At 38.2% G+C, this 26,334-nt stretch overlaps 1 protein-coding gene across 1 annotated transcript in view; it reads right to left on the minus strand.

Annotated features, from left to right (window-relative positions):
- Positions 1 to 374: 374 nt before the first annotated feature.
- The window catches only part of FBXL4 (F-box and leucine-rich repeat protein 4), a 52,894-nt gene continuing 26,934 nt past the window's right edge, over positions 375 to 26,334 (minus strand). Inside the window, exons 4-7 of the mRNA XM_010078483.1 lie at positions 24,720 to 24,933; positions 10,376 to 10,447; positions 8,841 to 9,153; positions 375 to 682 (exon numbers count right to left, since the gene is read on the minus strand). Of these exons, the coding sequence (XP_010076785.1) occupies positions 519 to 682; positions 8,841 to 9,153; positions 10,376 to 10,447; positions 24,720 to 24,933 (763 nt within the window). The 3' untranslated portion in view covers positions 375 to 518. The remainder of the gene's footprint in view (positions 683 to 8,840; positions 9,154 to 10,375; positions 10,448 to 24,719; positions 24,934 to 26,334) is intronic.

The following is a 26,334-nucleotide window of genomic DNA, read 5'->3' on the forward strand; positions in this document are numbered from 1 at the left end:
CAAACTTGAAAAGGTTTTCAAACAACTAATTATAGGCCAGATCACAACATCTTATGCTGCAGGCCAAACTAGAATGCTACAGTATTTGTGTATGTATATACATCTGTAGGCATTTATATACACACACACAAACACACATACATGAAAAGGAAGCACCCATCTTTTTCTTACTGCTAAATACTGATCTTCTGCTTTCACCTGGATATTAACATAGTTTATTGTGTGCAACACCCTATAAAGGGATGTTTAAGATGACCTTATTCATTTTCTTCTCATTAAAGCCACACATATGGCTGCCATTTAAAAACATGCAGTGCCACCAATTAACACAGAGTAAAACAATTCTTAGGTACAATATCAACTCTAAGAAATGCATACTGTATTTAAATGTATTTTACCCACTTCTGTAGATATTTCCACTATTTCATAGCGGATTTATATTCTTCTTAAAAAAAGTCAGCACAAATTCACAGGAAACAACTCTGTCAAGTGAATTCCACAGCAGCATATGCAGTGAGTCACTGGGTGAAACTCTTTTTTATGAACACATTAGGAAAGTTGGCATTCAGTTCTAGGACAACTCTATTATCAATCTGTGAACAGAAGGACACATCGAGTAACGAAAGATCTTTACAAGACTCCAGCAATTTTCTTAAAGATGCAGGGCTTACCATCCTCGTCCCTGTTCAAAAACAAAAAAAGAAATAAAACACATTTCAAGGTTATGGAGAATAGCCTTTTTTTTTTTTTTTTAAAGCTGTTAATGCCATGTCATTAAAAAAATGCTACTATAATACAATTTTTATTTCAATTAGATTTAGAATTAAAAGCTTCTCAGAGACAGTGCAGAATTTTTGCTTTTAAGGAGCCTGTTGTACTTTACTAACACAGCTGCTTAAGTAACTCCACCACTTTCTACTTGTGGGCAACTTTACAACTTCAAGGGGAATTTCTAACTACAGAAGCTGACCCCAAGTACCCACAGCTACAAGACCTCCCAGTGACCAGATGATGGGCTTTGCCAGCAGCATGCTACATTCATGCTCTCATGACTCTCCTGCTGCCTGCAATGACTGGCACAGCACATGAGATATTATGGGCTACTCCAATTCCAAATAAATCAGCAAGGCTTCTAGGACTTTAGAGTAAGTATGGGTATTATGCACACACAGGGGCAGTTGTTCAAAAGACTACCAATCATATCTATATATACACTAGCTGTAAGAGAAAACACACTGTTTACCCCTGTTAAAAACATGACCACACTGGCTGAACTCCTCAGTGTCACACAGGCTCAGCTCAAGCACGGGATGGAGTCAGGAAGCAAAAGTTTTAAACACAAATGTGTTTACAAGCATGCATCCACACACCCATTATAGCTGATGGAAATCCAGTCAGTGCATCAACGGTGCTCAGTACATGAGTCAGCCGACTGGGCACTGTGATATGATTCAGTTGCCTGAAATGCCTAGTGCCCCTTGGGGTTCCTTACAAACACCCACACAGAGCTGGCAGACAGGACACTGGACCCAGAGGAGGAGACCCATGCCTTACTGGAACGCCTGGAAGCCAGGCAGGTTACTCTGTGCAAGTGAACCAAGTCTGGAGGCTTACAGTAGGCTAAATTGCTCATCAAGCTCTCCTGGCTCTAAGAAAAGTTCATACATCCAACATGACCACTGGTAGACACTTCAACCTACACAGTTCTATCTTGAGCTGAACTGCACCCCAAAAAACTGTCTAGTCCAGGACCTTGTCTATGGCAAGGGGCAATAATGCTTCCCCACAGGATCTCTTTCCTATGAAACAGTAACTAATATAAAGCCACCCCTCATAGGCTTAGTTAATGTTATTTTGCCTTATTTTGCAGCTATTTTGCACTTGATGGAACAGATTTCCTCCTGCTTTATTACCTGTTTCCTAAGGATTATAAGATCATTCTGCAGTTTTTCATCATGAAATTCTTCAGCTTAAGATTTTTATACCCTGAATACCTGTGCATTACTCTCTGGTACGGCATTATTCACCCCTTTGCCTGCATTACTTATAAGCAGATCAGTACAGACCCCTGGTGGCTATAGTCGTGACCCAGTTTCATTGTGAAAAGAGATAGGTTCTTATCCTCTGTTGTCTTTGAAACACTCATTATCCAAGAGAAGACAGGTAAGTTACAAAAGCAGAACAACCTTGGCTAAACCTTTTGAAAATCCAATCCTCTATGGACTGGATCAGTACTCACCTTCACCAAGAACTCCAAGGAATTAAAAAAAAACTGGAAAGGCGTAACTATACTATCCTCACAGGGATGCAGCTCTCCTTCATAATATTGTAATGGCCTTCATGTCCACTGACTGACTGACTTTCTTATGGTTGCAACCAGTTTACACGGAGCAAAAGCCAATCTTACTGTTTTGCACCTTCTAACCTGTGCCCTTTAGAAGATGTGCCATGTTTGTAACCCTTCATTCCTCTAGTGCTGAAGCTGATTTAAGTGACACATCACACACCAGAAACAAGACTTCCACAGCCCTGTATTTAAGCTGATTTAGAACTGCTGCATAAATACCATTTAGTCCTAACAATTTATTATTGTTCAATGTATTGATTTGTTCAAAAGCTCTCTGTATTGGCATTCCAATTTAAGGCAGCTTTCTGGGCTAATCTCCTGGAAAGAATGGCTCTGATGTAGCAGCCTGCTTGATCCCCCTTGCCATGAACATTAAAGGACAGGCAACAGTTCTGCAATGGCCTTCTTCTATCTGAACGATCCTTCACACCTGGAGTATCTACCAACCTCAGTAACTTTCTTGTAAACTTCTTCTAACACATCTGAAATACAGTTTTAGCATTTACTTTCAGCCAATGGTTCCTTAATATCTCTTACTGCCTTACTGTGCTTTTGTTTCACTTTCCAGAGTTCATTTTCCTATTTTCCTTCTCTGAACAGGATTCATTTCCAGAAAGATGTCTCTGTTTTCAGTAGGCTCCTGCACTCTTCTGCATAAGGAAGGAGGTATCTAAGTGTGGTCTTCACTTCTTCTATGGTAGGCTCTTAGATCAGTTGCTTTGAGGCATCAATTAACATCACACAAAAACAGTCTGCTATCATGTCCTCAAATTCTACCTCACCTACACGGACGCAATCAAAGCTTGTCATTATTACTGTGATTTTTAAATGCCTTATCTTTGTACGATCACTGTCACCACAACTTGTCTGGTGCTTGATATAACAGCCCCTGTGGCCATACACAGAAATTCTGTAACACACTTTAGTTATCCACTTCGCTTGACCATGAACTTTACCACAGTACCACTGTCTTACCATCAAGATCTACTCTACCATTCCATCTGAAACTCTAGGGACAACACACACATTATGCTACTCATCTTTTTTCCACCAAACCTTAAAATTGCTACTGCATCAGCACCTTCATTTAAAACCAATCTCATTTACGCATCACAGCTTTTACGGTTCAAGATCCAAATGTGTGTTTCTACAAAAATACTAGATGTAGATGCCTTGCCACAGATTTTTTTGTGTAGGATGTTCTTCATTCCTTCCTACCTGAACTTTGACAGTTCTCCTACCATTTCATCTAAGACTAAGATTTTTAATGGATTTGTAACTAAGCAGGCCACCTTAAATTGCATGTTTTTCTGCACCTGTTTCTTTTTTCCTCCTCAGACTTAAAATTTTATGTTAGGAAATACATTTTTTCTAAAAGCCAAAAAGGCCATCAGTCTGGCTGGGGTTTGGCCAATCATACCATGGGCTAAGCAAATATCATCCACAGTCTCGCTTTTATTTATACAATGTAAAATAGTGATGTATCTTTCTTAAAAGCACATTCAAAAGCATTTCAGAAGTGTAATATAACACATTTTTATTTGCTTTTGAAAGACCATGTATCCTGCTAGTTACCCATATAGTGCATTTTTCTAGAGTTTGAAGGCTTTTGGATTTTTGTTATTTATTACAACTTTTCACACATGGACTAATTGGCCATTTCTTAAAATAAACACATAACAGGTATATTAAAATTTGCTATTTAATTTTGTTGTTCAGTTTATCCTCTGGAAAAATTATCTGGCACCACCTTTGTAAAAGACACTTCTGACTAATGATTTATTTGCTAGAACAATTATGTTTATTAGCTGTAAATTATTTCATTTCTATCTACCACATATCCAAGTCTTCAAATTCTAGAGCTGTTCAGGAGACCTGTGTATGATGGCTACAAAAATTGCCGGAGCCCAAATTTCTAGGGCCAGGGATACTACTACGCACCAAATAAAATTTAAGAGTAGAGGTCCTGAAAAGAACTAGCACTATTCTCAAAAAACATTCTTACTTTTCCTTTCCTTCCCATAGACCAGCCAGATTAGCCTTTTATTCTTTACATTTTATTCAACCTATTGCACACAGCTCAAATTCAAAACGTTAACATGCTACATATTTCCATGTTTGAATTGACTAACTGTGTGTTGATGCTCTCAAGATAAAACTGAAAATTTTGACAGCTGGCAAGGGGGCAGCTGGGTTTTGCGTTGCTCAGGAAGGTGTGGGAGGTGTTGGTATGTAGATAGGAACACATGAATTTTACTGTAACAAGGGTGTCTACTTTTCATTACTCCTTCTGTGCAGGACAGAGGCAGTCCGGACTTTTGGGGAGCAAGGTTAAGACGACTTATTCTTCATCCTTGACAGCAGCTGGCAGCCCCACAGCAACAGAGCTAAGCAGCTGATATGATGTACAAGAAAAGCTTTTGGCACTGCCAATTCAGGTTGTCATCTAACTCGTCACATTGCTCAACACTGATCACAGTTTGAAGACTAGTTTTTAACTACAGGTCTAGAGGTGTCCATTTAACTTTTGATAGCACTGGATGATGCACTGCACCGCTACAAAACTGTCAGATGATCACAGCTGGATCGTTCTACTGCAGGGCGGAAACGGGCCATGTCAGTCAGTGGAAAAGATGTGGACACAGAAGTAAGTGATACTTGTAAGCAGGCAGCTCAGTATGTCATGGGTAAAAGAAAACTCAGAACAAAAACTTCAAGAAGCACACCCTCATGCTCAGTGACACACTTACGTCATGTTTTCTCTTCAAATTGTTATAATGCAGCAGATATGGATTCAACCTATGATTAACTTTTTTTTTTTTTAACAGAAATTAGCGTTCTGAAGTATGTTTCACACACCACAAACAGAGCCACTCATCCAACAATGCTCTACAGGGGCCAATAAGTTTATGGAGCCCTTGAAAACCCGCATTTTTCATCTTCTTCAGAGTCCTCTGATTCTGTAACATGGGAGCTGCCAAACAATAATGGAGAGGCTAAGCAAAGGACAGATGGGTAGCAAGCCACAGGACCTACCACCTGAAAACAGCATCCAGGGTATATATAACATTCATTTCGTAACACTTAAGCGAACGACACACAGTTCAACAAGATTTCTTTCAGAGGCTTAGAGTGCTCCAGTCCTGAAGCTACCGTGGTGATAAATAATCTGTAACTGAAACAAGAAGTTTTCCCTGACAAGTTCGTAAGTTCTAACAACTGCAGAGAAACCAGCATATTATTGTAAACACTGGTGACTACAGTGCAAGGTAAGACATTCTGATCCCTACTTAGGTAAGTGCCTGTATACAGCAAAAAACCTCAGGCTTTTACACAGCTTTGTTGAAGCAAAAGAAGTTCTCTTACAGCACGCACTGCTAACCTATCAGCAATCCTCCTATACCCTTCACAATACATGAACAAGACAGACATTTCTGTACTTGGGAGATGACAAAGGATATAATGAGAACACCTCTCATTCATTCACATCACAGAGAAGACCCACTGTTCAAGGTTACTCTTGCAAAGCTGAGCACTGACCTCAGGCTTCTAACAGCTTCAGACCTGTTGTCACACTTCTTCAAGAGGACAAAAACATATTAAGCATTTATGTAGCTTATAGTAACAGGATGACCCTACACCACCTGCCAAAAGTTAAAGCACATACAGAGATTTATGGCTTTCTCGGTACTCCTGCTCTGTAAGAGACTAGCTCTTCAGTTCAGACAACAGAGACTTCTGCACTCACACGGGAACACCTGCCAACTCTACCTTCAGATGACCCGATGTGGTTCTACTTGACAACTCTTTCATTTAATCACTGACTGTAATGGTTCCCACAGTCAGACAAAGAAATGAACACAGTTCCCTTGCTGTTGCCAAAAAAGCTGGGTAACTCCTTCACATATATTGTATCACCTTGTACTGACTTATTTACAGCACAAGAACTTTTTTTCACCCTTACTAAGTATTCCTCTGAAGGAAGAAAGCAAGGTCTGGAAGTTGGATATTAAGGTTTTTGCTAACATCTTGCAGATAATTCAACTGGATATCCTCCAGAGAGCACCTATCTGAACTCACCATGCAGTCTCACTGGGAAAGGTTGACTACAAATCCACTTGACTCAGGGATACTGGTAAGTGCCCAGGTGTCCTGGGTTCAGCTGAGACAGAGTTAACCTTATTCATAATAGCTAGTAAGAGGCTGTGTTTTGGACTTGTGCTAAGAAAGCTGAAAACAGTGATGTTTATAGTTGTTGCCTGGATATGCAAGGACATTTCAGCTTCTCTGCTGTTTGCAGGTGCAGGAGAAGCTGCGAGGGAGCACAGCCCCAGTTACTAGCCCAGGATTTGATCTTAAGTTTGGGACTGAGACCCAAAGTGGTCAACAGTCTATTCCATAACACACACGTCATGCCCAGTATATAGGTGAGGGCCCTCCGGAAGCTCATCCCTTTTTTTTCCAGATCCCTTTTGCCTCTGGGTCATCTCTCTTTCTAGGTCAGCTCTCTCGGGGTGGTCCCTCTTGCTGGGTTGTCTCCCTCCCTTGGTCAGCTCTCAGTCTGGGATGCTCGGGCTCTTATCTCTGCTCCAGGAGTGTGGTTTCAGGACTCTCCCTGCTCTGGGATCATTAGCCAGGAATGGGCTGAGCCTTGGTCATCGGGTGGTGAGCAGTATCACTGTGTATCACTCATTTGTATATATTATTTTTAATATTACTGTAGTTCAGTTATTAAATTGTTCTTATCTCAACCCATGAGTCCTTTTTTTTTCCCCTTTACCCCCTTCATTCTCTCCCTCATCCCCAGGACGGGGGGCAGTGAGCAAGCAGCTGTGTGGGGTTAGCTCCCAGCCAAGGGTAAACCCATCACACCAGGGAACAGAACAAACTCCTTTTCCATGTTCCACAAAAACATCAATAAGGTGTCAAACTGAATTCAAACGTGAATTCAAATGCTAGAGAAGTGTAGCAACAACTCTTCACTGCCAGCAGAGAAGCAACAGAAGTAGCAGACTATTCGTAGGCTTAACACATCCCAACTATTCATTGAGCAGCCTCTGGTGTAGTGAAAAGGTCAGACCACTCTGTGGGCAGACATAACGCCATTGTAATAGAAATGCATGGAAGTGGGTGATCAGGAGAACTGACAGGAGTACGTGTTTATGAAAGACTTCATTCATTATGCCATTTGGAAATTTTTCATCTCTGAATAGGGAAATGTGCCCTTGTAATCTATCTACAAAAGAGATTCCCTTAGGGATATGCAAAATACACTACCTCCTGCGGACATATACATCACGCCTCTACAATTTGTACTAGGTGGAGTTAAGTTTTTATCTGTCCATTCTCCTCTCCCATATTGGTCAGAAGGCAACTTGCTCAGTCAGAGATGAGTAAAACCGTATTTCATGACAGAAGAGTGTACCAGCTATACTAGGAGTGACAATCTGAAGACATATGGTAACTTTTTTGTACTGACAAATGCTGATAGCCTTAAACTTGCTTGGAACATTATTCGAGTTGAGGGCTCTCAGTTCTTTTCAGCATCTCTCTCAACCTAAATGTAATACTTTCATTAAGATTATTAAATATTAAAAATACACAGTGCAGCTACTTTATTCCCTTTCATTTAAATCTTCCTTTTCCAGCTGACCCTGTGAAAATAAGCCAGTGAAAGCATGAAGAAATTTCTCCCACACTGATGTCACAAATATCCCTGCTGTCCTACATTATTTTAACAAGAAAACCTCATATTCCACCATAAAAAGAATAAGCACAGTATCATGTAAAACTACGTTTCTCAAAGTCCTTACTCAAGAGTACAAAGTATATTCACTTTTGATTTCTAAAAATATTTTTCACTATAGAAGCTGCAGAGGATTATAAACTTAAGATTTGCTATGCTTTTTGGTCCTCATCACTTCCTTCCCTCCTTAGTAGAAAGTCCATTTTAAGTTTTGCTGTTAATTACCTTTTCCTCTTTAATGAGTCAAATTCACTTCCTGGTAAAAGTAACAAAGAAACTAAATATTGCTTGGTGTATCTGTATTGCACAAAAGCAGAAATCTGTTTACTGATCACAGACTTGCACTATAAATATACTTTGTAACACGTCACAGAAATAAAACAACAAAAGCAGAAAGAAGGATAAGAAATTGGATCTTCTGATAGTCAAAACGGAAAGATTTCGGTTAAAAAACTAATGGTCATGAAACAAAGTTTTGCAAAAATCTTGCACTTAAAATCTCAGTTTAAGTAATACATTCTAAGCAGTCAAACTACATGATTGCTATAAATCCACTGGATTCTGAGTCAGGAACACACTGCAGTGAGTAAAACTTCCCTCCATTTTTTTCATATGCTTAACCACAATTTTAATAAATATATATTTAAAAATATGTCTGGAAGACAGTTTTGTCTTAAGGACTCCTTTTTAACTGCAATGCTTTTGAGACACAGTAAGACAAATACCATTACTCCTACATTTTCTTACCCAATATATCCAGCTGCCGTAAACGCGTACAATTAGTAGCAAGCTCCTCAATGTCTGTATCACACACCGACCTGTTGGCCGTAAGAAAGAGCTTTTGCAAGTTCGGGAGTTTACGTGCAAGGTTCGTGAAACAGCCTGTGCTGCTCTGTAACGTAGGGCACCAGCCAAGATCAAGTTCTTCCAAAAGCTGGCAGCCTGAAGCCAATTCTGCTATTCCACTTTCAGTTATGTTTTTACATCTCCACAAATCCAGACTGCGAAGCTTCTTGCATTTTGCTCCCATCATGCTTGCTATGAGATCATAGTCTTCAATCTGCAAGGAAAGCAAACACTTTGTCATGTACACCATCTTTCCAGACACACATAGGTGTTTCAAGATTTGCTTGCTAACACACCTACAGATCTGTCTTAAGCATTTGTCATTTCTAAAGAGCTCTGAAAATTATTCATTGTAGAGTATACAGTGAGGTCTACTTTTACAAAAGACAAAAAATAAAATAAATTTCCTATCAACACTCAGAGTTAGGTACTTTTAAACACACTTAAAACTAAGGATCAGTGAAAGTGCAGTGAAAAGTTTATTTTCTTTGAAAAGCCCTTTTTTTTTGCACAGTTGTTTTTCCTTTAAAGGATGATTAAACTGTTCTTATGACCATAGGCACTGCAACCACAAGCACATGCAGACTGAAGAATGTGCTTATTTCCATTTATTTCCATTCTAGGTTGATCAGTTGCTGCGTTTCCTTATGAAAGTCTTATTAGTGACCTTGGACAAGTCAAAGGGACTGAAACAGGGTCCCACTATGAATGAAATCCATAAAACCACAGAAAGACAAGGACTGCTGGACAAATGTACTCACACTGCGTTCCTATTCTGCCCATGAATCAAAGCAAGAAAGGCTGAGCCCATTCTACTTCATTGCTTGCTTCTTGAACTACAAGTAGTGTCAGCTAAGTCTTCCCAATGAGTTATCTGTCTACCACCAGGGACAGCAGCAGCCAGAACCCCGCTACCTACAGCTCTGGCATGCACATGCCACACAGCTCAGATGAGTTCCCTGCAGGAACTGCTATCCCTGTACTCTCTTTCTTTAAATCCAAGTGTGTGCTCAGCAAGTCCATGACTCAAACGGCTTTTGCTGAAAATATTTATCTTTTGGTTATTACTGTAGGGTCAGACACAAGCTTTACTCTGCTAGGAGTGATGATTTAGTCTGAATAAAAATAAGTAAGTCTTGATTATTAGTTTTGGAAAGAAAAAGTGATTATGCATATAAAGAATGCCCCAAAAATTAGGAACAGGTTGAAGAACTATGAGAAAGCCTACAAGCTGTTTAGGCTTACTAAACTAGCATGCAACCCTTAAGTACATGACTAAGCTGCATTCCTCCCAGACCTTTCAAGAGAGTATAGTATACCAACCTAGCATTTAACATGTCTTTGTGAAACATAAACCTAGGTCTAGTTCCAAAGCAAGCACGCACACGTGCACGCACCCACACACCCAACCCCTCCCACGTACTGTAAGTACTCACCATGACGCAGCTGCCCAGGCTGAGGTGCTGCAGCTCCGAGCAGAAATTCAGAATACTGAGCAGGGCTGTTTGCTGCCACGGGGGAACAGATCAGAAGGAAATACGGAAAGTGAAACAAAGAGAAGAGGTCAATTAGACATTAAAGGCTGTCACCACATTTCCTGAAATACAGCTCAAAACTCTGTTACAGACACCACAAATGCCACCTAATGAGTCCCTCGGTACTCTACCCATTGATCGGCTCAAAGCAACGGTAATCGTTACAAACCTTTATGCAAGTCGCTTTGGATGTGGTTTTGCATTGCCCTGAAGATACCTACACACCCATGACCTATCCGCTCATTTCCCACAGGAAAGCTGCTGAAGAAGTATGGCAAGTTCGAACAACTGGCAAGGCCAGCACGAAAACACAGAGGGCCAGCGACACAGCAGCAGAAGAGCGGAGGCTCTGACATTCGCTGATGGGCTGCAGCCTGATGGAACTGCCAATAGAGCTGTGCAGCATCAGGAGCGAGCTGGTGACTTTAATGTCAAAGGAGTCTCCGTGCTGACAAGGATGCTGACAACCATTGAGCACCTGTCACTACTTGCATACAGACTGAAACAGACATAATGTGTATTTTACCATCATGTTCCTGCCATTTCACATGGCCATTCTTTTCAGAAAGTACTGCACATTGCTCAGCTTGAAATTGGACTGGAACATCAGACACATCTGACAAACCGCAAAGTACACAGCTGTTCTGTTCCACAACAAAGGAAACTTCACAGGTTTTTATTTGTGTTTTAAGACACAGAAAAGACTCTTCTGCATTGTCTGTAGCCATATTTTGGTTTGCAGTTGGAAATACAGTGCAAAAAAGAACATAGTCTGGGATTCACACCACAAATAGCTGTGCTTCACAGTTAAAACATTCATCACTTTGTTAGGACTTTGTACGAGCTTGAAAACAGGAGTAAGTTTCACAACATATTAACAATAAAAGTCTGTGGATTTCTACAGGATATACAAGGGTTTCCAGCAGAAAACAACCAAGCAATATCTAAAGGACAAAGTAATCTACTGCTAAGAAATAGAATACCTACAAGAACACTAGTCAACAACATTTGTACCCATGAGTATTAAAATTTATAGTTTTTAAAAAATATATAAATTTACTTGTTTTCAGAAAGTTTAAAGTTAAATGCTTTACTTAGTTTCCTCAGTTTGTTCTATTCTAATGGAACTTGGCAGGAACATGATCCTTTGTCATACCACCATGAGGAAATATCTGATGCCTTGCACTGAAAGGCTGGCAGGCACAGAACAGGGACACAGCCGGGGGTGCTCATGGGGACCATTTCAGACATCTAATTTAGGTGTCTCCAGGGAGCAATCAAACGCCCAACTTGACATGTATGGAACCTCAGTTTACAACTCTGCCTTCTAAGATTTGATTTCCCAAAGGCAGCCTAAAAGCAGACACTGTAAGCCTTCTGCACATGTATCTTTGCAGAGGTCTTACAAAGCCACGGTCTGCTAGCTTGCTTTACTTTCATTCATGTTTTTAAAGAAAAAGGTAGCTAGGAAATTAAACACAAAAGCCATTTGTGAATGTGTAAACATCTGATAAATTTTAAATAACATACTTATTAAGCAAATGCTTCATTAGGATCATTAAGCCTGAATAAATGAGTAACTCCAAGAGAATGAGACATAGTCTTCACTAGTCAACTCAGTGAAAGCTATGAGCTTTAGAATCTACCCAGGTGTGCAAATTAAAAGCAAAATCCCCAAACACCTCTCTACAAACCTTAAACATCAGAGCTAAAAAATCAGTCTCTGACTGCACACACAGTTCTAAACAGGGTTTCTGCAGGTGTACAGGTGACTCTACAGGAAAGCTGAATACCTTGCTGCCTTCCACTAGGTTTTTTAGTATAGTTTCCAGAATGGAATTTAAACACTGGCCTGAAAGGACGCGAAGCAGCAATATCTTTCCTTAGTTGACACAAACAGTGCAAAAGTGAATAGTCTGAACAGCTTGTAGGATGTGAGATCAATTCCCTACTTCCTCTTTTTCAGAGAAGGGTGAAATAGGTATGAAGACTAACGTTCACAGATATCTTGATTAGATAACTGAGCTACTATTGTTAACTTGAACAGGAATTTGACGCATCTCAATACTTTTTTTAGTCTGTCTCAAATTAGAGACAGTCCTTCCTGTATTGATGCAACCTGAGTCCACATTTTCAAAGGTCTTTTTACAACCTCTAAAACATAAAGTACTATTTTAAACAATTATTTAAAAGAAGAAACCAAATAATTTTAAAAAAGCACTAAGAATGTGGGCAATATAAGGGAGCTTGGTAGAACACCATGTTGTACCATTACAAATCATGCCAAGTCAAGCCCAAGAGTAAACAATTACTTGCTCAACTTTAAATATACTGGCTACATTAATTCCTTTTCTGGGGTGCATACATGCCCACACACAACAAATCAAGATTTCTTTCAGAAGTGTCTGTTCTTCTGTAACTGAGGTGGGGTTTGCATATGTCAAGAAAGAAGAAAAAAAACCTTTGTGCATGCCTAGTTGTGCCTCAGTCAACTGAGAATCCAGGTGGCAAAGGACATGAAAATAGCAGGAGAGAACGGCAGCTCACAGAATCCATATGCACTACATATAGAAGGACTATCATTGTAATAACCTGTCTGTTTCAGGCCATCTGTCTGCACAATTCATCTCTCTGACTTGCAATACAAGATGAGTGATAACACTCCTACTTAAGCAAAGGAGAAGAGCAAGGCAATCACCCGACTCTGAAGCTGTAACGCAGGCTAAACTTCAGATGTTAAGGGTGCTTTACAAGAGGAGCTAAGAGGCCACCTAAATTCTGGATCAGCAAGCTTTAACCTGGACAGAGTCTTAATTTCACTTTCTCAGCCAAGCAGAGACAGTCAAATCAAAGACTACCCATGGAATACTATTCTCGAGGCTAGTAGCAAAGACATGTATAGTTTGGAGATAATTTTCAAGTCTTCCCTGTATCACAGGTAAGGTTTGGCTTCATACGTGCTTCCATTTACACAGAGTGAGAAAAGAGTGAATGATAAAAAAAAACACACCAAAACCCCAACAAAACAAAACAAACCATCCTGGAAACAAACTTAAGGTAAAAATTACTTTTTCTTTGTAGAGTACTGTTTGTCACAGCTTCAGTGGTCTGAATTTCTTCTGCCATCCAAGCCAAAACAAATACTAAAATAATCAATTTTAGTAACACGACACAGACAACAGGAAGAGTCTACAGAGGCCAAAGAAAACGGTCTACCCTGTCCTTCATTCCCAGGAAAGGTGTTTTCAGATGAGGAAAACACACAGCTGAGACCGTGCAGAAGTTGCTTTAAGAGGACTCCAACATCAAACTGATCAGAAGGATATTATACTGCTGCTAAACACAACCTCACAGAGCAGATTACAGAAATATTTTAAGGCATGGCAGTTAGTCCTAACCCTCAGAAAAGGGAAGCAGACTGCCTGAAGAGTCTCTGAAGTCTTTATGAATAGGTCAGACAAACGTGTCGGAAAGGACATCAGACAACAGAGCTGATGCTGCCTTGGACAAGATTATTGTTTGAAATCATAAATTACTCCATGAGAGGCCTGCCCAAACATGAAAGTCCTCCACCCTGTACTGCAGGCCAGCCTGGAAGACATTTATGTGTTGTGTATACTTCAACTAAATAGCTGATAGTAGACTAACTTGTACCCTACCTGTCTTTGTAAAGACCTTAGACTTACATTTTGACTTAAGACACTGCAAGAGTGCTGCTGGTTTGAACACACAACCCATCAGTGGAGAAACCAATTACTGGTGCCAGAGTAATACACTTGGCAAGACTGAATCTTGCTTGACTTTTTTCAGGATTTTTTGCATTCATGATCCAGCAGGAAGTGCAAATAATTTCTGGTAATAAGGTGTAATGAGGAAAGCATCCAGACAGCCTGAGCTCAATATCCTTTCAAACAGAAGACCCTTCTGTCTGTGGCAGATATGGCTCACCTGTGAAAGACGCACTTTGAATATCTGATCACTTACTCATTGTAGTTTCATTGTCACGTAGTTCAAGATTTAAAACAAAAAAAAGCAAAAGGTTTTAAAAAATACAAATTATGCCCTATAACATGGCTATGAAATAATGATAAACGGTATGGAAATAAGTGCACCGCAGCGTGCCCCTGGAAGATTAAATGAAGAACTTCAGAAAAACAAGTTTTACTTCTAGGGTTGGGACAGGGAAGAAACAGTCTGCACCTTTTTATAAACTTTCTTTTTATAGAGAAATCTTTAAAAACTACTTTTAAAATTGTTACTTTTTATGCTGGGAACAAACAACGGGCTGTTCTTCCTCCTTCTCAGAAGACCTGTATCTGACATAAGTTGGGAATTCTTCCAGCCCCTCAGTGAAACAACTTGAGAGCCTAAATCTTTTACAAGACTTTTATTCTTCTGCAATTTTTTCTTCAAATTTTTAATGAAGTGAATGAGAGAAAGGAATCTTCAAGTCTCATTAAAGACTGCTTCCTCCCCCTTCTTTAAACATGGTTTCCTTTGCTTGCTATGTTTTTAATCACAGAGTTACTAATTCTGCAGTTAACCACTTTGTCCAAGAAAAAAATTGATTTTTGCAAGACTTATATTTTGTTTTTTTAATATTAAAAATTCAAGTTAGGGGTAGGAAAAAAACCTTTAATCCCTGCCCCACCAATTGCATTATATGAGGACAACCAAAGTTGTATTATTGTTTCTTATAATTTCCAAATGACAACCTCATCTCGAGCCCTCCCTGCCCTATCTCCCCCAAACCCTGTTCTCTCCACTAACCTTCAAATACTTATATAACATTAGTTGCAGGCAGATATCAGATAACATGCCTACATCTGCAAGCTCACCACAGAGAGAATATTGCATTTTTCCACAATATCAAAGAATTAATATAACAACATTCCTGAAGACCACAATTTCTTTTTCATATTTCAGTTACTTATCTCTCCATCAAAGAAATGCATCTTGAAGAGTCTTTGTGGTAAGTTGCCTTTGCATATAAATTTATGAGGTTGTTATATTTAATAACAGGTTCTATCACAGTATTTACCCCTGTTTCTAGGTAGCATTTTCATCTTACTCTACATATCTGTGTTAAAATAGTGTAAAAAATATTTGCTTTTAGGTTAGAATCAAGGTCTTTACGACTATATTAACCGATTGTACTGGATAACATATTTAGGCAAGCTTGTTCCACAGACATTCACCTTTTCATAAGACAAACAGGAAAAGCATCAAAAGATTTGATCAGCTGGCTAGTAAAGAATCGTGGAACTCCTAATATCCAGTACCCAATCAACAGCTATCAGATGCTGTTTGTATACAAAATCTAGTTTACATTTCTCAACACATTTAGTTAAAAGTTGATATAGCAATTAGGCAGTTACTACAGAACATCAAAACACCAGAACACATTTGTTACTACGCAGTTATATTTTAGAAGCCTATTTATCTGACAGAACACCTGACAATATTATTCCATTTAGTAACAACTAATAATCTGAGTGAAAATCCAAGACAGAAAATCAACCTTGCCTCAACGAGGAGGCTCTGCAGGGTACTCTAAGTATTCTGTCTTCCTAATAAAAGTCATAGTCAATGACTTGAATGAATTCCTTAATATTCTTGGAACCTGAGAAGCGGACAGAAAGGAGAACTGGAGAACTACAGACTAAGGTCAGGCCAACAAAATCTTCCATGTTTCTCTTGGCCCATCAATCACATCCATATTCTCAGAAGCTGATCCTTCAGCAGAGAAATAAAATTCTCTGAACTGCACAGAAAGCTTCCTCTGTTCATGGTCTGGGCAGGAGCTTCCCTTTTGTTCCCAAAAGGTTTAAATTTACAGTAAGGGAGGCTAGGACCAGCTGACTTAGCCAGAAAAATGTGCAACTGTGGGAACAGATTAGACCAAAACATCTCAAACCTCAGCAAACGCATGATGAATGCTACTTCTACCACTGCAGATACAATAACCCTTCCTGTGCAACTGCCTTGTCCTGCACACAAGTATTACTGCATACACATTACTGTGTACAAAATGATTTTGGTAATTCTCCTTGTAGGTAACACAAGGCCTCCAGCATGCCCCAGATCAGAATTCTTCTGTTGGAGAACCAACTAAGACATAACACACATACAAAAGGCATGAGAAGTCTGAATCTCATGTCTCTTCATGCAGTCACAAAGCAAAGATGATGCAGAAATTAGCAAGTTAACATGACAAACAGGTTAAGAAACCCTTCCTTAAAGTAATAATAAAAAAGATCTGCCAAGTTATCACAAGTAAAACCAAACCTCTTACTGCCAAACATACACACATGGAGAACCCCATAATGAAACAAAAAGCTATCAAGTCACTGAATTAAAGCAGAGAGGAACAAAACCACCACTTGTTTTAAGAAAACCACAAACAAGCTCTTGCCAAATCAAGAAGAGAAATCACACGTGTGGTACTTACCACCTGACATCGAGATAATGGTCTCACAGGTTACTTATTGGGATCAAGAAATCTGAATCAAAAAGGTATCTGGAAGTTTTTACAGAATGGCCTGACTACTGGAATCAAGGTCAATTTTTTTGGAAGGGCTGATTAGTAACTACAAGTTTATCCCCTGCCCAATTTCACACCAACAGTTCAAACCTCCTTTGATCACACCTGTCCTGCTTAACAACAGCCATACTCTGCTATTCACCACGGATGTGTTTCTGAAGAGTGCAATGGTTAGTGATTCCGTGGGCACAAAGTACTTTCCCCCCAGAAGAATTGACACCACAGAGGGGACACAAGCTGGGACCTAAGAAATACATGCTGGTTTAATACAGACAGGTCACACATACAACGTGATCATTACCTGACAGATGTGATGGCTTTTAAGCTGTCTTTAAAACACCATCCACATCACATGTGGTCTCTGGGTATTTCACCAGTGTGCATGCACTCACTCTGCATTCTTACAAGAAATACTGCTTTATCACCAACCAAATTCAGCTGCTCCATCTGCAAGACTGAACACTTGACAGAATGCTCCTAACAGGACACTCTTACCGTCTCTTTTGGGGCAGTTACATCGCCATCATTATCACTGTCCTCCTCAGATTACTCGAAGTCAGACAAACCAATCAAAAGGCGAAGGATGGAAAAACAGGGTAATAATGACAGCTAGCAGAGCAACATACCAGGTGACTGGCAGCAGAGCTCAAGCAATGCCCAGAGAAGTGACAGAGCATTGCTGTAGCTGGGCACAACCCCACCACCCAGAACGCAAGCTTTCCTGAAGCCTGTTCACCTCACTCGGGGCAGGCACTCTGACACAACAGATGCCTGGAGTTTTCAAATCTCTCAAAGTGAACCCTTCAGACAGAAAAAGGCTGCTGTGGTCTACTCCTGAGGCCAAAAGGCCAACCAAAGGAAACACCGTGAACTGTCTATGGCAGCTTCCCCTCTCTTTATTACAAACCGACCTACACAACTTTTGCCACAACATTTCAGAAAATGAACCAAATCACTTTTCATTTCAGGGAAAATAATTGGGACGCATAGCTAATGTTAATTCAGCTTTAGGATTTCCAGAAATACCTTAGTGAACAGCAACTGCTATGTGTCCCTGTGTAGAGACGAGTAATCTTGATGGCAGCACATCGTTGAATTTGTTTTTTTAAGAATACAACTATATGCAATTAAGTTATCTTTGGAATGGCAATTGATTTCCATATACAAAACTGGATAACAGGAGGTTCTAGTAAGACTCCTTGAAAACCAAAACAACCACCAATCCCTCCTCCCTCAGTAACAGCGAGAAAGTTCTTCTCTCCAATTTTAGCTTCCGGTAGCAAAAATACTGCAGAAACATCGCTACTGGTGTTTTACATCAACTATTTGAAAACATACAATTATAATTTATCACAGCCTTTATCTTATTGGCAGTGAAGTTCTATTTCATAGGTACTGCACCAAATAAAGTTTTACCATACTAGAATTACCTCTGGTAAAAAATCCTAACCAAATAGGAAAACTCCCAGATGAAAGCAGACAATTTTATTTCAATCTGAGTGCTGCTGTTGCTATAAATATTTGTAACTACAAACACTTCATGTAAAGGTAAAAGGTAATCTTGTCAACACTGTAAAAAGTAATTCAAAATCTACATAAATTCAGAATATATTTTTCTTCCCTTTGGCATCATACAGCACAAGAAGAAAGCCAAAAAGGCTTTTTGGGTGTGGGGGGCTTTTTTGGCCCAGTTTGTGAAAGAACTATGTCAGAAATTACTTGGCATCTGCTATTCTAATCCAGCCATTAAAAAACACATCAGATGAAAAGCCGTAATTCTGTAAATTTCTATTAAGCTCTTCATTTTGAAAGTTACAACAGGGCAAATCAATATTGCATGTAAAAAGGTAAAAAAAAAAATCTATTTAATGAATTTCAAGTATTGTACCTCGGCATCTAAAAACCAACCCACAATCAACCTACAACAGTCTCAAAAAGCAATTCTTCTCACAGAAAGAAGAAGGTAATATGTTAATAATGTAGAAACAAAAGGTATAGTAATGGTGAAATACAATTATTATCTAAATCTGCTCCAGCAAAGAAACTGTAAAATATACTTCTCGTCTTCTCCTCCCCACCCCCGCCCCAGTACTTTAAGGAATCAAGAAAATTTCAAAGTTATGTCCTTGTTGGTACTATGACACTTTGAAACTATGTTAAAGATACGAGGGAATTTGAGAGGTTTAGATAGATGAGATCATATCTGTGCTTATAAACACATGAGAGTAATTGGTTTAACCAGTTAGAAAGAACATAAAATTAATTTTCAATACTTACACTGTGCTAGCTTTAATTTTCAGAAGTTTTCATACGTGGTGGCTTCCCAGAAAGCCTTATTATTGAGTGCAGATGTTGCCTTTCAAAAGTCAAAACACTTGCCTCCTCACAGGTAGGTGCAGTGTAATTTGCAAGCTGGTATTCAGGGTGTACAGGGCATTTCTACAGCTATCTGGCAGTGCCAGGGACACAGCAACATGGCAATTACAGAATTAATCCAATGAAAATAGTCTCTTTAGTTAATTCAATTACTGTATTTTGGTTTTGCTTCATTTGGTCAAATTATGCCCTCCTTAATTTATGCCTTCATTCCTCCCCTTCACTCGTCACATTACAGGCTCAAATGACCAAATTCAGCCTTATGAGCCTGACACGGGATCAGAAGGCACAATCAAGGCTCTGTATTGCATGATTACTTGTCACTAGCTCATCCTCCTTCCAAGAATCCACTTTCTAGCTAAAGGCTTTCACTTTCCCCCCCCCACTATTTGCTTGCAACTCTTAATCCTGAAGATTTGTACCCAAGCCAATGAAATTTAGTTTAAGCGGAAAAACTTCAGACAACAGCTCTCAGAAGTATAACATGACCAATGAGAGGTTATTTCTAAAAACCCAGTGGAAAAACTTATAGCAGCATTTACTCTTTCATTGCTCATGGCATAAGAAAATAAGAGCTGTTACATTTACTGCTAAGATTCTTATGCCTCTTCTTGGTATTTAAAATTTCCATGTCCTCTCTTACAGCTGCTCAAGTTCCAAATTTGCTCTTGGTCAAAGGTATCAAAGATAAAATTTAGAAATACAACACTTGCTTTAAAATGTGTGCAAAACAAAGTCCTTTGTCCACTGTAATTATTTAATTCCTTTTGTATTTGAATTATAATCATAACACAAAATTTAAAATAATCCAAAATATCACACAACATGAAATATATAATCTTACATTAAAATTCACACCCAGCAATAAGTAGACTGTCAAGTTCTCCTACTATAATTGTGGCTTTGGTTTCTTTAAAATACAATTTTGGCTGCATTATTTCAATGGATGGAATACTTCATGATAAGCACTCAATCATGATAATATTTATACTCAAACCATAAAGATGTGCATTGCCAATTACTGTACACAATAATACCCCTATTGATCATTGTATTCTTCAAATGTACCAATGCCAACAAGTGCTTAAATGATGCTGTGAATACACTCTCAATGAATAAATATTGAGTCACATATCAGTAAATACTAAAACCACCAGCACAAAAATCCCACAAGCCTAACAGAGGTTTTGAGCTAGCAGAAATTACATTTATAAAATGTTGAGATTAGTTTCTCAAAGCAAGTTACAAATTATTTCAAGCATAATAATAATCAATCGGCCTTTAAGAACGAAACCTTTAATAATGAACTTAAAGCACCGGAAAAGGGAGCTGCATTCAGTAGGAGGAGAATAGCAATGCAGGACAATTTTTTTTTTTAATTTTTTTTTTTGCTTGTTTGGCCTGGAACAAGTTACTGAAAGCCAATGGACTTTCCTTCTTGTAACAGAGAGGATGGAATAATACAAGGATTTTGGAAGCTTCAAGTCAGAGGTTTGAAACCAATTTTGTACACAGAAACTTGCACTCAGTAAGTTAAGGAAATAACATTATATATGGCCTTAAGAATCAGCAGAGTTAGGACCAAACACCATAAACTCGTCCAGATGGTATAGCTATCTTCCAAAATAGCAATGCAGGACAGTAAGTAGCAGCACACCAGAATCGTCCATTTCACTAAAAACTTACACTTAAAAATTGATGTTCTGATTACAGAGACAATGGGAATACTTTTAAATACAGAACCTCTTCAAAGAAAACACCTAAAATAACAAGAAACTGTCATAACAATTGCTCAGATGATTACATAATATGTTGTCAATTTTATTAAGTTTCCATTTTCCTCAAAATGTGTTTTTCTGTACCTAATACATAAAAATCATTAACAGTAGTCAATTTTCCAGAGAATATTTTATCGGAATTCATCCATTAGTGTCACAGTAATCATACAAACAGAAAAGTAAACCAAATACTTTAAATTTAAATGTTAAAAGCATTTTCTCTCTTTTTTTTTAGCATTAAAACAAACAAATAAGCAACAAAAGAAAGGAAAGAGCACTGCAAGACATCTGAGTGAGGAGATCCTACACCCAGGCAGGTACATGGGAGTTTGTTTTCATTTAATCAAAATACCATTTCTTTTAATAAAATGTTAATACTGTACTTTATAAAGCATCATGCAAAAACAGAAACAGTTTTATCACATACTGACAGAAAGGATGGAGAATCTTCATCCCATATCACACACCCAAATTCACAACCGAAATAACAAGTTGTACTATTTACCCAGATGTGCTCTAACACAACACTGCATTTTCAAGAGAGACTGACAACTGTGGAGTAGGAAAATGACCCCTTTTTCACCAGCATCACAAAAAATACAAAGAGAGGGGCCCTCCTTTAAAAGTCAATTAGAGCATTAAGTCCCGTTTTCCTTTTCTTGTTCTCTTTAATGTTGCTCCTTTTAAAAAATATGATCACTTCACTTAAATAACTCAAGAGTTTAACCTTGATCAGCCATAACAATTAATTCATCAGACTGTTTGCAAGCATAAAGGCAGTCTCTGTCCTCATTTGATCTAATTGTACTATGCTTCGATTCCAGTGACTGCCTCTAATTCTGCAGTAAGATAGACACAAAAAAAAAATGACAATACCGCATTGGAGAACTCAGTTCAGTCAACTTTTAACCTACTTGTTCTCTGCATATTCATTCCCTCTTCACATTTTGGCAATCACCTCAAAATCTCCAGTAATATCAGAAGCATTATCACCCCATTTTTACATCAAGGCGGTTGAGGCAGGATGAACAGGGATGTCATCCTTCTGTCACAAAAAATGATGACACACTGATAATTATGGTAGGACTTGTACCTTTGCCATTCTAGAATATGGTCAAGAGACTTGGTGCTTTATATTGTTTGTTCTTTGGTTTATTTTTTTAAAAAAAAGCAAACCACTGACCTTTTTAGGAAAACAGTGGGCTAAAGGGAATGAATGGATTTTTCTTTTGGTTTCCTTTTTTTTATTTTGAGACAGAACTTTGTTACAGAGGATCATAACACACACATCAGGTCTGTTCTTCTCACCTTCTTCTTTACTTCTCTTAATAATCACATACTTGTTACCAGTTAGCAGTTTTCCCTAGGGGATTCACGGCCTCAGATTCTTTGCTCTGAGCAGGTCCAGCTGGCAACAACACAATGTCAAGCTCTCGATTAAACATTAGCATTGTTCCATTGTTTGCTTCCAAGAAGCTCCAACAATGAAGAGGCAGTAGTAGCAGAAATTCCACAAAAATCAAGAACAATATCATATTATAGTAGTTGTAACAAGTTTTAGAGAAGTCTAAATCACTTCAGAGCGTGCTTGATCAATCTATCCTGTCTTTTTTTGCATCTAGACACCAGTTCCTTACCACCTAGAATCTTCGCATCAGCTGAAGCAGCCTATTTTATATAGAAAATCAAAGATTTGCATTAAGAGAAGCTAATGTTGAGAAAGGTAACGTTATTTCTACAAATCTGTGACTTTTGTAACTCTAATCCTCTAATTCAATTCCTACACTACATCTTCATTCTTTCCCTTTTACTTTTCCACCTGTGATACACAATGTATATTGTTAAGTGGCTTCATACTAACAAGCAAAAAAAGCATCTTCTCCAATTTAACTATTTAAATTTCTAGAAATTTATCTTCCATGGTTTGGAAGTATACCTCAGCTCCTGCAGTATTACAAGCACGAAGTCTCAACCTTTAGAAGTTACCTGAGTAGAATCAAGAAGATTACAATCAATCAACAGTAGAAAAAAAATAAAATTATACAATCTTTACCTCTGATACAATGATCTTTCTTGGATCTGAAAAAGCCTTGTGAATTAGAGCCCACAATCAAAATGAGGTAAGATTTACCCAAGATTTACAGAAAGACTAGTGAGCTAGAAACAGAACACATACACCCAAGGCACCACTTCAGCTCTATATAAAAGGCATTTAAAAGCAGGGCTCACCAATTTAATTTTTAGTTTGAAGAAGATAATAATTGCTTCAATACACAGAGCAACTACCACAAAGTAACAAGTTACCAGGGGCACTGGCTTCATGGTGACTGTCTGCATACCCCACAGCAACTGCCAAATCCAGGCAGCCAACCCCTTAATCTAACTACCTTGCATTAGCAAATCACCATTACAGATAGATAGCTAGACCTTGGAGACAAACGTACATATGGTTTACCAAAAAAGGGACAAGATGATGCAACTAACTTTGTAGCATGTGCGTTAGGTGTGAACTGCCTATAAATGAAATAAGATACTATGATTTCAGATGTCCCTTGGACATCTAGCAGACTAAACCAGCTTCAGTTTTGCTATTACACTACAGCTGAACACCCCACACCATCCATTATCATAACCTCACTTCTGTGCACCAAAAGCACAACCAGAAGTAACACACACAAGCAAACCCTTCTTAAAAATGTTTAACCTAGAACTAAATGCTAGAAAAAAATATGCAAAGACTTTTTCCCTCTATTTTGGAGCTCTATTAAGCAATAGCTTTTGCAAGAAGAGAAGCACAACTATGAAAGCTTCCATGTAAAAGAGAGTACTAAGGTTGTAATACATGAGTAATGTAGTTAGTAAGAAGTAATAGAATTGCTTCTGATTCGAATTGTTGCATTTACTAGGATACAACATTTGTAAAATGTAATAAACTACAACAGTCTTCTAAACTATAGCATGTAAAACCATTCCATCTCAGACAGGAAATACATTGCAGCAAACAACAATAACCCTGATTTGGACAGTTAAGTAACTGTACAAAGAAGTAAATTTTACACCATAAATGAAGCATATTAAAAAAAATAAAATCTGTGTTCCATGTCTCAAATACTGCTAATATACAAAGACATTAGGGATCTAGTAATTAGCAAGTCATCCTAAAATAAAAAATATTGAGAATCACAGTAAGTTACTAAACAGGATACTTTCCCAATTATATTGCCAAATACAGTCTGTCTGGAGTACACCTCAAAACAAGAGAAAAGCTTTCACATTTGTGATTTCACTATATTGCTTAAAACAGCTGGTAAAAACTCATCGATCTTCCATGGAAGTTAAAACTAGCAGACTTTTTATTTATTTTTGTTAAATCCAGAAGCTATTTTGAAAATAAAGAAAAATCCTGCAGTTTTTGAATTTACCTTTGAATTTACATGTAAAATTTGAATTCACTTCTTCATTAATGAAAAAAAAAAACAACCAAAAAACACCAACTTTACCAGGACTGAAAGTATTTATTGCAAAGGTTAAAAATACTTGTTCCTACCTCTACTTTTGTTCGGTAGAGAATGAGGCGCTTTAGGCTGCCCACTTTGGCTATGTGGTTGAAAGCCTGAGGTGGTATTTTATCACATGATGAGAGATTTAATTCCTGAAGATTTGGACACATTTCAGTAATGACCTCCAAGCATGTTTCATTGAGGAAATGGCCACAAGACAACTCAAGACGTACCAGTTCAGAGCCACAAACCTTCAAGAACCTGTAAAAAACACATTTTAAGTCAAAAATAAATGTACTTTCAGGTGAGATTCTGAATACTGCCCAAACCTTAAGCATGTAAAACAGGAAATAGTTCAACAATGAAAAGCCTGCAAACCATAGGTTTTTCGTCACCTCAGTTAACAAGCAGAAATATTCAAAACCCAAAGGTAGTCTGAGAGTCAAATCTGCTTCATCAACATTAATTTGATACTGCCCATAACCTAGATATTATACGGTTTATACAAAGGAACATTTGACTACATTTTAAGAAATACAGAAAGCTATATAATGCTGTACGTGGCATAAGGAGGCTCATGTCATTAAAGCAGTGTTAAGCAACTCTATCTGAAAACAAACTGCAACAAAAATCATTAGGGGTGAGAACGGTATAGAGAGGACTTTTTATTAAATTAACTTTAGTCTTGAAAACTCTGCTTGGTTTAGAAAGTTGGAACATGCTTTGTTCTTGCCATTTACTCTGAGACAAAGGAGTAAAGTACAACAAAGATAATGTCTGGAATGCTTTTAAACAGTTCCCAAAGCGAATTTTGACAATGGTCTGCAAGTTTCCACCAGTAACTTCATATTTCTCTATCTCAGAAAAATCTGCAAATGTAAAAATGAGGTTAAACAAATTATTTTAAGCGGATGAAATAGTCAGAAGTATTTTAAGACTTTCAGAAAAGCATCTCATTCCTTTCATTAACAAGTAAGTCAAAATCAATACTTTGCAGCTGTTCTAGAACAGAGATTCCTAAGGACTATTTCACATGACTTTCACTGGAATTGTAAAAATTTAAGATATCTGAAGACAAAATACCCCACGTTTAGAAACTCTGATGGTCTCTGCATGGATTATACCTTCTGTCAGAGACCTTGTGTTAGAAATTCAAGCTCTATTATATCTAATCCAAGCTTTAATTAAAAACAGAAAGCTTATGTCCCTTTTTATTGCAAAGATAACCTTCAAACTGTAAATCAATCACTAGGCTTGTAACTTTGATATTTAATAAGAAAAAAACCCCACACATTTGCTGTGATTTTGTCATGCTTTATTTTAATAGTCTCTTCAGCAGCAAAAACTAAGTTCCTAACCTATGGGCTGCAATGAGTTCCTCTTGTTACTTCCCAGAATAATAGAGCTACTTGTAAGAGAGCATAAACTAGTTTCTCATAATAAATATTCTGATCTGCTCTATTACCAGTTCTATCCTACAAAAACCTTTGTGCAGACAAAGCAGCTTTAGGTTCTGACACTGTCACTGAAAATTAGTATTACTTCTTGAGTTTAACTGATACAATAGAAATGCCAGAGAGACATGAGGCTTCTGCTTGCACAAAAACTCCTATTGCTACAACTAAACAGGTATTAGCTTTCCCAAGACTTTGCTCCTGCTGA

This window comes from Pterocles gutturalis, unplaced genomic scaffold, assembly GCF_000699245.1.
Source record: "Pterocles gutturalis isolate BGI_N339 unplaced genomic scaffold, ASM69924v1 scaffold3108, whole genome shotgun sequence".
Taxonomy (NCBI): domain Eukaryota; kingdom Metazoa; phylum Chordata; class Aves; order Pterocliformes; family Pteroclidae; genus Pterocles; species Pterocles gutturalis.